The 14,748-nt window shown below is 48.9% G+C and overlaps 2 protein-coding genes across 2 annotated transcripts in view; one reads left to right on the top strand and one right to left on the bottom strand.

Moving 5' to 3' along the window:
• LOC126428094 (uncharacterized) overlaps positions 1 to 2,089 on the bottom strand; it is a 35,056-nt gene extending 32,967 nt beyond the window's left edge. The window contains exon 1 of the mRNA XM_050089986.1: positions 1,834 to 2,089. Coding sequence (XP_049945943.1) covers positions 1,834 to 2,086 — 253 coding nt within the window. The 5' untranslated portion in view covers positions 2,087 to 2,089. The remainder of the gene's footprint in view (positions 1 to 1,833) is intronic.
• LOC126428093 (uncharacterized) overlaps positions 1 to 14,748 on the top strand; it is a 161,746-nt gene that overhangs the window by 73,420 nt on the left and 73,578 nt on the right. The window lies entirely within an intron of this gene.

Raw genomic sequence — 14,748 nt, 5'->3', positions numbered from 1 at the left:
GATCTTCTTCTGTCTGTCCGGAGATCACTCTATCGTCCAGATAGTTTGCTGCAGTAGGGACCGACGCACAAATAGTTTGTAAATATTGCTGAAACAATGCAGGGGCGGATGCACACCCGAATGGCAGTCTTTTGAATCGGTACAATCCAAGATGCGTGTTAACCACCAATACGCGCTGGGATTCGTCGTCCACCGGTATTTGCAAGTACGCATCGGCTAGGTCCAACTTTGAAAAATATTTTCCCGGGCACAGTTTAGCAAAAAGATCTTCTGGGCCCACGCAAAGTCTCAATTTTCCGGAAGGTTTTGGCAAAATTACTAAGGGTGAGGCCCAGAGAGAAGCTTGCACACGTTCAATTACACCTTGTGATTCGAGATCGTTTAACGTTCTTGCAACCTCATCACGCAATGCGTGGGGAACATTGCGCGCTCTGAAAAATTTCGGTTGCGCGTTGACTTTCAGTTCCAAATGTGCTTCATAGTTTTTAGCGCAACCTAAGCCCGGTGCAAAAATGTCTGCAAATTCGTCACATAGACGAGAAACACTGTCTGAAGGCACAGTTTGATTCACTGATAGGACCTGATTTACAATAGACATGTTAAACAACTGAAATAAGTCTAAACCAAACAAGTTCACTGCAGTAGAAGAATGAAGAACGTAAAATGACACAAGTTTCGTTTGTCCCTTGTATGTTGCAAGAAGGCTGCACTGTTCTAACACAGGAATTTTCTGTCCTGAATATGTGGTTAGCTTAACATTTGCGGAACGCAACGGAGGTTTGCCCAGTTGTTTGTACGTGTCGTGATTGAGCATTGAAACTGCAGCTCCGGTATCGAGCTGGAATGGTATGACCTTGCCATTAAAGTCCAAATCTACAAAAAGTTTATTGTCCTGCTGACGACAAGAGCGACTGTTTTGTGCAATTTGAACAGACACTTGTACAGAATCACTTGCTAATTGACGTGATTTCCGGCGACGTCGACGCACAGTTTTTGTGGGACGAACACAGTCACTATTAGAGAAAGTGTCACTGGACGAAGTGGAATTAACGACATAAATGTCCATGGGCGAAGGTCCACAAGCCTGAGTGTCCTTGGTTCGATTCCGGCGCGAAGCAAAGGGCCTGGAATAGTTGTGATCGTCTGATCTGAGCTTTTTCTGGCAAACACTCTGAACACGTCCTTTCCTATTGCAGAAAAAGCAAATAGCTTGGCGTGATGGGCAATGTTCACGCGAATGTCGAGTAGCACACCGCGGGCATGATTTCACTGCATTTGTGTGCTGGCGCGGCACACCTGGCTTAGAGCGCGGCGGCAGCTGCGTCAAAGTGCGCGAGGCCCGGTTACCGGGCCGCGCAGCGCGTGCAGCGGGCTGGTTAATGTTACACACGGCTGGCGAAGTTTCAAAAGATTCCTGAGCACAGTCAAGTGTGTCTTGTCTATCTAATATGTCTATCACTTGTTGAAGGGAGGGATTTACTAGTTTCAAAATTTGCTCCCGTATGCGAACATCAGAAACGTTCTGTGCAATTGCATCACGCACCATTGTATCTGAATAAGAAAGGCCACAGTCACAGTCAAAGGCACAGTCCCTAGTAAGTCCTTGCAATGTTGCTACCCACTCCCTATTAGTTTGACCGGCCGTACGTTTTGTACGAAAGAACGTATACCTTTTTGCAACCACATTAACCTTTTCTTTGAAATAGGCATCTAAAGCAGACAAAATTTCCTCGTAGGACAGAGTTGCTACGTTGCGTCGGGGAAACAATTTCACTATCACACGGTAGGTGGACACACCGACACAAGAAAGCAAAAACGGCTACCGCTCATTACCTGGAATTCTGTAGGCGGCTAGATGGAAGGCGAACTGTCGGGACCATTCTGTCCACGATTCGTGCACCGGGTTGTAGTGCCTAAAAGGCGGTGCAACTGCGAGTTGTGGCTGCGGTAGCGGTGAAGCGGCGGCTGCCGCATCGTGTTGCAGTGCACGTTGACCCTGGACGAGCTGTCCAAGGGCATCCAATAACGCCTGCGTCTGCTGATTCTGCAAGCGATAAAATTCGGACAGTACATCTGGCGAAGCCATGACACAAATAAATGTAAGCAATCAGAAAGAACACGTTTCCTTTAAGCTGCGTCGCCAAATGATGTGTCGACAGATGTGCCGACACAGTGTTATTTTGAGGGGGCCGATAGGCACGCTATCTAACACAGACGGGCGTGAATTCTGGAACAAGATACGTTATGACTGCTATCAAGAAAATACGTAGCTTTGGAATATACTTAACTTTATTCACTCCTGGTGATACATCTCTCTTGACTATACAAATGAGACTCGTAAGATACATGCACTGTTACAATTGACGCCTTGCTAGGTCGTAGCCATGGACTTAGCAGAAGGCTATTCTAACTGTCTCTCGGCAAATGAGAGGAAGGCTTCGTCCGTATGGTCGCTAGCAATGTCGTCTGTACAACTGGGGCGAGTGCTCTATCGTATATCGAGACCTGCCTTGTGGTGGCGCTAGGTCTGCGATCACACAGTGGCGACACGCGGGTCCGACACGTACTAAATGGACCGCGGCCGATTTAAGCTACCACCTAGCAAGTGTGGTGTCTGGCGGTGACACCACAAATATAGTGGGTGAAGCCCTTCGATATCGTACAGAAGTATTTGATCACCTTATGAACCAGTAAAAGTTCTCAATCAAACACCGACCACTTACACTGAGACATTGTCAGTTTTTTCGAGGCAGATCGGAGTGATTCTGTAGTGTCACCCACGCCCTGTTGCTGGCATCTGCCGTGAGGGTCGTAAGTGGATTTAGCTTGGAGCGGGCGAGGGTAACAGCTTCAGAAAGCGTGGTTCTCAGACAGTTGGACGTGTCGATCGTGTCGTTTGATCCATCGGCCAGGAACACGTCGGGCAAACAGCATCTTGTACGGAAGCTGCACGGGGGAGGTGTCGGCGATAAAAACTTACCCTGACTAGAAGGCATCTTAGTGCAGAATGATCTTCTGGGAGAGGCAAGCTAAGATTGGAGTTGACCCATCTGAAGGGGGGCGCATGACTGCAAACGAAACAGTGTGTCCCAGAAAAGTAACAGTGGTGTTACTAAGCTGCGACTTTTCACAATTCATCTCGATGCCGTTCAATTCTGATGCCGTGCGAACTTGACGAGGTGCTCCTGACGGTCGCTGATAGATGATGAGTACACAAGAATATCACTGAGGTACACATAGGCAAAAGGAAAGTTAAACACCACTGAGTCGATAAAACGTTGCTACGTTCGTGCAACTTTTTTAAGGGTGTAAGGCACGAATTGGTATTCAGAGAGCACAAATGGCGTATCGATAGCAGTCTTAGGTATGTCGGGTGGGTGCCAGGGAACTCGGTGACACGCCATACAGCAGTCAAGCACTGTAAACACTCGGACACTGTGCTAGAGTTGTGTGTAGTCCTGGATGTGGTGCGAATTTAGCTCAAATGGCTCTAATCACTATGGGACTTAACATCTGAGGTCACCAGTCCCGTAGACTTAGAAGTACTTAAACCTAACTAACCTAAGGACATCACACACATCCGTGCCCAAGGCAGGATTGGAACCTGCGACTGGAGCAGCCGTGTGGTTCCAGACTGAAGTGCCTAGAACCACTCGGCCACAGCGGCCGGCGAAAATTTAGCATTCAGTAATCACCGTATATACGGAATGTACCATCTTTCTTTAACATGAGGTGTATCGGTGAGGGTCAGTTGATGGTTGAGACCACAGGATATCCGCGTCTTTGACAGTGTCCTCAGCACAGTGTAGCTCGATCGGGTTAAGGTGCCAAACCTTGTCGAACCAGAGTCCCCTCCGCGGTATTTATCTCGTGACAGGTGCCACTGCTGATAGCGACTAAGCAGTAGGTGAGAGCGCAGGGGGGGGGGGGGGGGGGGGGCTCGATTGTGTGAGCTGCAGGTCGCCGGTAGCAGATGAAATATAACATTGGTGGGAGATGGAATGTTGGCACGTGGGAGGTGGAGTAGGTTCACTGGCAGTGTGAGTGACGTGTCAGCTGACATCGGGAGATCGCGGGTGAGATGCGGTGCGACGGTGGGCAGTGAGTGTGACGGCGTGCTAGCTGCGAGGACGATGTCGCAATCACTACGCACGTCACACTGAAGCAGGTGCGGTTGCCGGGCCTCGTGTATTGGCGTCCGTGTAGTTGCCGTGGACAGAGAGAGCGGCACGTCCGCCCGGGTCGCAACTGTGGGGTCAAGATCGTGCTCGGGAAACAGTATCGGCAGAGAGGCGGCGGAAGTTTGCCGGTACATGTGCAGTCGGGGACGGCGCCAAGTCGAAAGAGATCTGCTTCGAGTTTTGCGTGCAGAGGGCTGCCATCTGAGAGCACTCGTGTGAGAGCTCGGAGATCTGAGAAGGCTGTCGCCACAGGAGATTGTGGCACCGGAAGAGTGGTGGACTGCAGTGCCTCGAAGGTAAGGCGAGAGGTCACAGTGGCAGAGGAAGTTCAACCTTATGACAGGTTCGTCGATTTCTACGACGTAAAAAGTCCAGGGAAAAGCTTATTGTGGGAAACACAGAGTGATAACCTTACGTACCTGTGAGAGGGGATACGTGGTCTGTTTACAGTGACAAAAGGTAGTGAAGCTGGAGAGGGGTCATCAGATGTGACAGTGGCGAGGGTGACGCCGACAGCTGCTCCCGTGTGCACGAGGAAGTGGAGGCCGGACATTACGTCACCACGTAGAGACGGTGAGCGTGTGCCCGAGGTGGGCGCCGTGTGACCCGGACCGGTAGGCGCCGTGTGGCGTAGAGGCGGGACGTGGCGTGGCACCTAAACGTGACTGCCGTTCGTGTTTAGGTGACTGCGCAGAGGCCTGCAGTTGTGAGCGGTGGGCGAAACGTCGCACGAAGCTGACACTGTGGGCAGGTAGGGAGGGGGGACGGAGAGGCAGTGTCGGCGCTCGGAGGCCGGTCGGGCACAGCTTCATCCGTGTGTGGTGCATGTCGGGTCGTCGACACTGGCAGTGTGGGGCGGAGGCCGACAGACGGCAGTTGTGTTGCAGTGGTGGTCTGGCCCGGGTGTGCGCGACTGTGAGCACGTGAGGAAGGGGGCAGCGGGGACGGCACTGCCCCCACCGCCGCAGTCGGCGACGATGCTCGAGGCGTGCACCGGCAGAGGCGAATAATAGCGAATGCTCGGTCAGCGGAACGGATGCTCGACTCCGTAGCGGCAGTGGTACGCGGAAGCAGCTCCGGCTGTACCTCCTGAGAAAGTTTGAGGAGCCGAAGGGTCCAGAGAGTGATGTCGGTCCTAACTTAACTGTCGATTTCCGAGTGAAGGTGCCGTCAGAACTCAGACGGCGTTCATTTGCCGAATAGTTCGGCGTGAATAATCTGGTGTGTGGCCTCCGGAGGAGGACAGGAGAGGTGCTCGATGAGGCAACTTTTACACAATGTACAGTTGCAGTCTGTAGGTGATGAAAGCAGCAGATCACTGATGAGATCGATGTGGTCGTGCCAATGACTGGTAAGGTAAATTGTGCTCACGATAACGTCAGATACAGCACGGAAATCGGGGATATAGTCCACTAGGGCAAACCACATCTTAGGGTTGTCCTTTCTCACCTCGGGAAAGCTCAGAGTGGTAGTATTAAGAGTGGGCGAGGAAGCAGCCAACGTGCACTGAGACAGGGGAGCTGTAGCGGCCTGCGGTGTCAAATCATGACCGAGTGGTGGGACGGCCGTTATCGGAACGGTGCCCGAAGCAGCGGAAGCCCGGCCCGGCTCGTAGTCGGACGTGTGCCGGAGGCTGCTAATATCGAGAGTGGACACGGTCAAAACGTGTGCGTCGGTGAAAGGGGCCATCGGAAGGCGGCACGACCGGAGCAGGTGCAGGCAGAGCAGGGGTGGTGTAGTGGAGGGCTGGGCTCTGGGGAGCAGCGACGACCCGAGTAGGTCCGGAGGGGGCTGCGGCGCCACAGTCGGAGGCAGCAGGTGCGGACGGTGCGGGTGTGGACGAGAAAAGGATGCTGTGGTCTGTAGCGGCAGGACCGGGTGCGAGTGAGGTGCGTAAGGAGGGTTGCTGCGGCGCCGTCGGCCGATACGTTTGGAGCGGGCACGAGCAGAGTACGGGTGCCGTAGGGCGGTGCCGCAGGAGCCGGGGTGGAAGGTGCGAGAGCGTAAGTGACCGGTGCGGCAAAAGCGACCAGCATCACCGAAAATCTGTGCACGTGGGAAGCGAGACGTGCGGAGATGCGGTCCTCCGACACGGCGGAGGTGACCCGCGTCACTGCTGAAGCGGGCGATAGTGCTGACACGGAGAGGTGAGCGTGCTGGCGTACCGGTGCGGCAGAGGTGACTGGCGTCACCGAGTGAGCGTACGAAAATGAAACTGTGTGACCGGAACCCGTCGCAGCAGAGGAGCCGGTCGTCGTCATCGCAAATTGTGAGAACACTGCAGAATGGGGCAGCACGCTTTGGACTCACCGGACGGGCCGTTTCGTTCCAACCTCGGCCACGGACCGGCAGTGTGATGTGGCGAGTCCTTTACAGGGACGAGGCCGGTGAGCGGGTTACTCGCCACGAGGTGGTAGGCGTGCAGGGCAGCAGACGTTGTCGGCCGTATAGTGCCGGGTGAGGCTGGTTCGGTGGCATCGGAAACCCGTCAAATGAAGTCGTATATTTCTGCCTTATCCACGAGTGACAAGGCATTGTAGGCACGGAGGAGTCTGAACGCGAAGGAATAATATGACCCGTGTCGGTAGTGAACGGAACCGGAACACAAGAAAAAAGGCGATGCACACTCACAGTTTTCAACATAACTAACAGTTGTTGGAGTCACCACTGTGGTTATTAATGCAGTTAAGATAATTCCTGTTACTAATGACACACGTTTTGAGGGAAATACATTTATGAAACACTCAATAACTAGACACATTACAGCAGAAAACATGAATGTTACAGCATGTGAAAAACCCAGCATCAGACTTCTCAAAGAAAGTCTTTCACAGATAAAACACACATTTCCCTTATTGACAGTTGCCACATATTTTTGAAAAAATTTTGATATGAGCTAGAGATTGTGAGTTTAAGTTTTACATTTTTACATCAGAATTGCATACAGTAAATATTATGTTGTTTGCATCACTACCACAAACTAGTCTGCCACTGTTTCTAAACCAACCACCAAGTGAGCTGTAACTGTTTACAAAATTGAAATTTTCAAGTTTTTGTACTTTGGAAAAACTATTACAGATATTTTTCTCCACACGAAATACACTCCTGGAAATTGAAATAAGAACACCGTGAATTCATTGTCCCAGGAAGGGGAAACTTTATTGACACATTCCTGGGGTCAGATACATCACATGATCACACTGACAGAACCACAGGCACATAGACACAGGCAACAGAGCATGCACAATGTCGGCACTAGTACAGTGTATATCCACCTTTCGCAGCAATGCAGGCTGCTATTCTCCCATGGAGACGATCGTAGAGATGCTGGATGTAGTCCTGTGGAACGGCTTGCCATGCCATTTCCACCTGGCGCCTCAGTTGGACCAGCGTTCGTGCTGGACGTGCAGACCGCGTGAGACGACGCTTCATCCAGTCCCAAACATGCTCAATGGGGGACAGATCCGGAGATCTTGCTGGTCAGGGTAGTTGACTTACACCTTCTAGAGCACGTTGGGTGGCACGGGATACATGCGGACGTGCATTGTCCTGTTGGAACAGCTAGTTCCCTTGCCGGTCTAGGAATGGTAGAACGATGGGTTCGATGACGGTTTGGATGTACCGTGCACTATTCAGTGTCCCCTCGACGATCACCAGTGGTGTACGGCCAGTGTAGGAGATCGCTCCCCACACCATGATGCCGGGTGTTGGCCCTGTGTGCCTCGGTCGTATGCAGTCCTGATTGTGGCGCTCACCTGCACGGCGCCAAACACGCATACGACCATCATTGGCACCAAGGCAGAAGCGACTCTCATCGCTGAAGACGACACGTCTCCATTCGTCCCTCCATTCACGCCTGTCGCGACACCACTGGAGGCGGGCTGCACGATGTTGGGTCGTGAGCGGAAGACGGCCTAACGGTGTGCGGGACCGTAGCCCAGCTTCATGGAGACGGTTGCGAATGGTCCTCGCCGATACCCCAGGAGCAACAGTGTCCCTAATTTGCTGGGAAGTGGCGGTGCGGTCCCCTACGGCACTGCGTAGGATCCTACGGTCTTGGCGTGCATCCGTGCATCGCTCCGGTCCGGTCCCAGGTCGACGGGCACGTGCACCTTCCGCCGACCACTGGCGACAACATCGATGTACTGTGGAGACCTCACGCCCCACGTGTTGAGCAATTCGGCGGTACGTCCACCCGGCCTCCCGCATGCCCACTATACGCCCTCGCTCAAAGTCCGTCAACTGCACATACGGTTCACGTCCACGCTGTCGCGGCATGCTACCAGTGTTAAAGACTGCGATGGAGCTCCGTATGCCACGGCAAACTGGCTGACACTGACGGCGGCGGTGCACAAATGCTGCGCAGCTAGGGCCATTTGACGGCCAACACCGCCGTTCCTGGTGTGTCCGCTGTGCCGTGCGTGTGATCATTGCTTGTACAGCCCTCTCGCAGTGTCCTGAGCATGTATGGTGGGTCTGACACACCGATGTCAATGTGTTCTTTTTTCCATTTCCAGGAGTGTATATGCAAGTGCCAGGTTCCTAATGCTTTTTAGCAACTAATACTGAAACTTCATTTGCCCTAGCCAGTTCGAGTAATGCTTACAATTAGACTTTTACAGCAGAAAACAGTTTGTCTGTAGAACAGGATCCTCTACTGTGCTTAGAGCATTACCTCAAAATATTATCTTCTACAACATTATCATTCAAAGTTTGCAACTTTGCTACATCACCATGAACACTAATTTCAGCTTTGCTGTATTCTTCAATTAATACTCTTGGTGCTACGACTTTATTCACAGTTTCATAAATTTAACATATTCACTCAAATTGAAACACCTCAACACAAAAGTTTCACGAGCTTCTAAATTTTCTTCGCTTGAGTGTTAGTCCAACCATCATTCTTGCATTTTAGAAATAATTACTGTTACTTTCCATACAAACCCACATAAAATTCCTTCTCCTCAATCTGCAAACACGTAGGTCCACAACAGTATCCAAATTTTTATTCTGTAAGATCCCAGACCTGAGCTTCCAAATTGAGCTGACTCTCTCCTCTACTGTTGTCCAGAAAGAACTGAAAAATAAAAGCTGAGAGAAAGCACACTTTTTTTGCTACGTGTGTGCAGCTAATAAATTGGCAAGAAGGAAGGTCGCACAGTACCTTCTTTTTATTGCTCCTTATTGAATTTGTGGCTCTATGGAATTAGCATTTTTAGATCTAGGCAGAACGACTGACCTTCACTGTAAGATAAGGACAATGCTGCACGATGAAACTTTATCCTTCTCTCTGTTTATTGTTTCCATCTCTCATGTAGTAATTTATAGCAGTTCCACATTGCAGTACAAAACAAACCTCAGCCAGCCAGTGACCTCAAAAAGAAAGGGATACCTCCCACGTCATTCACCTCGTGACTTCACAGTGAAACTATTTGCTCCGTAACTAACCGACAACTGCTCGTTACACAAATTGACGAGAGCAAAGATAGGAGAAGTTTCAGTTCAGCTATCTTATAATACGTCGATATTTTACATCCGGAGATCTTCGTATGTGGTTAAATACTTCTTTTATAAAATTGTCAAATTATTGCTCAAAATATTTCATACGTTGAGATTGATAATTTCAGATACGATTATAATTTTGAATTAAATTAGAAGTACAAAGAGTAATAGTCTTCTGAAAATAAGGCTTACAATAAGGTACAGAGCACATCGTTCAGAAGTGCAGTGTAATATTCCTTCGGGCACGCACGCACGTCCTAAGGAACACGGGCTGTGGTAAGCTGCAGCCATTATGACGTATGTGAAATGTATTTGCAGTTGCAAATACGGACAAATCTCAGCTGTATAATGGAATGGTAACAGCGAAAATTTGTGCCGGACTGAGACGTGAACCCGGATTTTGCACTTATCGTGAGCGGTCACCTGTCCGTTTGCACGCTTCACGGCCAGACCCAAACTTCCACATGTCGAAAACCTGCACCGGTGCGTTCATTATGTACGTTTCTGTACAGGTGAGGCATTTTTAATCGAAATTCACGTGCCCAGTGTCGGTGGATAAATACGATATTGTAGTGCCTGTGTTGTCCAGAAGTAAAAAGCGTGCATCTCTGAAGGAATATTGCATCATACTTCTGAACAATACAGGCACTGAAATATCATATTTATCCATCAACACCAGGCAAGCAGCATTCAATTAAAAATGCCTCCCCTGTATGGAAAAATATATAACAAATGTACGAATGCAGGTTGTGGACATACGGTTGACAATATATTGAAGTTTGCATCTCGTCTGGAAGTACGGTCCGATAGCCTAACGGCAAACCGACTGCTCGCAATAAGTGGGAAATCTTGGTTCGAGTCCGTATCTGGCACAAATTTTCATTGTCATCATTCCATCATACAGCCAACGGTTCTCCGTATTTGCAGCTGTGAATACATTTCGTGTTAAAATAAGGCTTACGTATGTTGTATCTTTTTTTGAAAAATATGAGACTGTTATATTATCAGAAGTACAATATAAAGTCACGATTTCTTCGGATCGTGTCACGAACTGAATGAGTGTACACAGTCTACAATACACGACACTGACCAGCTCCGTAACACAGGGGGGGAGTGATCTGTGAGCTTGCTGCTGCTGTTGCTGCCACTGAGTCTTGTTCGCAGGGGACTGTGCCTGTTCTTTTCCTTCCCTCTTCTCTGCTGACAAATACCCATGCTTAATGGTAGTAGCCAAAATAATGACCTGACCATGGAATATGCACAAATAGGTTGCTGTTTTGCCAGGTGGTGTAAGTGGAACGTGGTTTATGGTTGGCTTACTACAGGTATCTGTGGCATTGCTTTTAGCCTGCTTAATTGTGAAAATGTTAGTGCCTTATGCTGATTAAATATTGAGTGTCTTGTGAAACTGCCCATGGGGGTCTGTAACACAGCATACGCATACCAATGGGGCACCTATGCTGTGAGATCTGTATCACTAAATAGCTAACACAGATTTGGAACTTGCAACTGGGATTGTACACTAACAACTTCAGGGACAACAAAAATTGGATTTTCGGCCTTTCATATAATTATTGATCAAATTTAAAATTCTGCCATAATATACTCACTGAGATGTATGATCTTATGTTAAAGGTTTAACACAATAAGACCAGTATTGTTTTGTTTTATTTTAGGGCACAAGAACAACTAGAGTCGTACGTGCCCATTTCAGAACTGTAGGACACGAAGATGAAAGGGAGTAAAAATGACTACACATTAAGCCCAATTCACAGAAGGAAAGACAGCTAATAAAACGAACTTAAGTTGGCTAAGGAGACGACCGTTTGCCTCTGTTTGATTTCTCGGAGCCTTTCTGGTCGGCAGAGGAAGACTCGGACGTTTGTCGGCCGGAGAGACGTAAGAGGGCTTCACGGGAGTATTCCTCCAATCCTTTCTGGCCTGCCGGTCGTGTAGCAGGTGACTCTGCCCCGAGGCAAAAGTTCGGTGGCTCGTCGCACACCCGGAGCAGGAGACGGGGACACTGTGCGATTTCACAACCGCGGTGCCGAATTTGAGGTCGCATGTCCGCACACTTCGTGGAGTGACACGTAGCGATGACGGTACTTTAAGTGCCGGACGGTAGAACACGTGGCTTCCGACTGGCCGACAATTGCGAGTGACCGGGTGAGGCACTTTTTCCTTCGGCCAGATCTTCCGGACGACCCACTCGTCGAGATACGCAGACAGTCTCAGGAGGAGACGGCACAGTCGCCACTGCAGTCGGCAGGGCGGGGAGAAGGAAACAGAATGTCACCCTCTCGAGCATCCCTGTCGCAGGCTACACATTTGGCCAGGTGTCGACAGGACATTTGAGTGTGGTTATAACGGTGACAGTAGTAGCAGCGCATTGGGTTAAGAACGTAGCCTGCTTTGATCTTTGACAGAAACATTTTTCTATAAAAAGTGAGAAAAAGAGTGCACACGAGCACTAGTGATTACACATAACGGCACCCTGATCGGAGAGGTACATTTGGATTTCTGTCTCGATCGGACCGTCGAGCTACTCAGTGTAAATAACACCGCGGGACGCATACGGCATTCGGTGGGCCTCGACACGGGCGGGATAGTTGCGGAGGAGCGAAGCTGCGAGCTGTCGTCGTGCTCGAGAATCGGTAGTAGTCTCCAAAACTGAAGTACCGTCGTGTAAACGAGAACAGGATTTCACGTGCCTGGCAATTGCGTCAACACCTTTCCGAATAATAAATGTATTTACCGTAGCTAAAGGACAGACCGTCTTCAGCTGTAAAATGGCAAGGAACTGTGGTGCAGAGGGTCACCGAATCTTTAGCCTCGTTCCACTTACGTTCGGTAGACGTCTTCTACCAAGAGACGATCGGCTCGTGGCGAGAAAATGCCCCGCGGTTGTCGGCGCCTCTGACGGCACACTCCTTCCGACCGTCAGCCTCCCTCGGAGGGTAGCGCTCCTGGCTCAGGTGGTCGTTCGCACCTCCCGAACGCCTGACAGAGGGACCGATTGGCAGTTTGGGAAGGTGGCAGCACGGGCAACCACCCTTCCTGGGCCGGGTCCGTACCGGGGGGGTACGTGCGAACCCCACCTGTCGGTGTGGGGCTACGAGTTGTGCGTTACCGCGTCACCCGTTACGTGTCGGACACACGGGTTGACCTTCGGGAGCGCACAGTGAGGAATAAGAAAAGGAGGAACCTCAAACACTGGAGCGGAGGAAGGACGGGAGAACGGGAACGGAGAAAGCGAAAAGGACCGAAAAATGTTGGACTGTTCTGATATCGGCTACTGAAAATTCGGAACACACTTCAACGAGAGGACAGACATGTGGAACGAAAGGGAAAAGGTGCTGCAAAAGCTGGGCCCCCGTGGTGGCCTAAGAGCGGCAAGCCCCCTGGGGGGGATGAGACCAGTACGAGACTTAGAAACTGTGTATATGTGTTGAGGTAGAATAACTCATCCCAGACTATACTCGTCCTATGTTTGATAATGAGAGCACGTAATGACTTCTACTTCTAATTCTGCATCTACATCTAATCTAGTCGTACTCTGCAAACCACCGTGAAGTGCGTGGCAGAGGGTATGTCCAGTTGTACCAATTATTAGGGTTTCTTCTATTGCAGTTACGTATGGAGCGTGGGAAAAATGATTGATTGAATGCCTTTGTGTGTGCTATAATTATTCTAATTTTAATTCGTGATATCCGTGTGACAGATATGTAGGCGTTTGTAGTATATTTGTAGAGTAATCATTTATAAGTCAGTTGTTGAAACTTTGTTACTAGACTTTCTCAAGATAGTTTACATCTATCTTCAAGAGTCTGACAGTTCAATTTCTTCTGCATCTCCTTAACACTTTTCCGTGTGTCAAATTAAATCTGTGACCATTTGTGCTGCCCTTCTCTGTATCCATTCAATATCCCGTATTAGTGCTATTTGGTACTAAATCTATGAGATCATTCCGTTTAACATCCCTACAATGATATGTCCAGGTATTTAAATGAGTTGGTCGATTCCATCTTTGACTCATTGATATTGTAGTCATAGGATACTACATTTTTTGAGGTGTGCACAATTTTATATTTCTGAACATTTAAAGCAAGCTGGTAATCTTTGCACCACATTGAAAGCTTATCAAGATCTGACTGAATATTTATGCAGCTACTTGCAGGTAATACTTCATTATAGATAATTGCATTATCTACAGAAAATATGAGGTTACTATTAAAATTGCCCACAAGGTTATCAGTACACGACATGAGGAGGAAGTTTCCCAACACACTTCCTTGGCACACACCTGAAGTTACTTCTACATCTGACGATGATTCTCCATCTGAGATAACACGCTGTTCCCTCCCCACCAAAAAGTCCTCAATCCAGGTACAAATTTCACTCGATTCCCCCAACGATTGAACTTTTGACAATAAGAATAAGTCTGGTACTGAATCGAATGCTTTTCAGAAATCGAGAACTTCTGACGAAGTTCAAACATAAATTCAAACTTTTCCAAAACTTTTTCTTCCTTCCATCCTTAATGTCTGACATTTAACACATTAACACATTTTGTAAAATAATCAGACATCTGGAGCTGTTTTACATATGTAAGTTTGTTTCTTTAAGGGATTCATTTTGGCTAGTTATATTGGTTTGATACTAAAGCTAAAAACCATTACGTAAACTGTCATTGAGCCAAAATAAACTTTTCATACACTAAGCATTTCTTCCAGTTATTGCTGTCAGTGCAGATGCATATAGATTCTGCTCCTTCTTTCAACTTTTTCCCAATAGAAATTTTATTCCGATTTGTTTACGATTAGTGAGAGGGTACACAGTCAGTTAAGAACAAGAAAACGAGGCAAATTCAGTTGTCGTGCAATGTAGGTCATGAGAACAGAGAATTTGGTCGGACTAGAAAAGAACCGGGGCGGTCGGAAGCAGCTGCGACACAGACAGTACGAACCGACTCCTCGAGGATTTGCCAGATGAGATTGTAACCTGTTCACAGTGAATACCAGCCGTCTCTTAGCTGACAACCAGTTGGCCCAGTGAGCGTGGACGA

This window comes from Schistocerca serialis, chromosome 12, assembly GCF_023864345.2.
Source record: "Schistocerca serialis cubense isolate TAMUIC-IGC-003099 chromosome 12, iqSchSeri2.2, whole genome shotgun sequence".
NCBI lineage: Eukaryota > Metazoa > Arthropoda > Insecta > Orthoptera > Acrididae > Schistocerca > Schistocerca serialis.
This window is presented reverse-complemented; position numbering and strand designations above follow the sequence as displayed.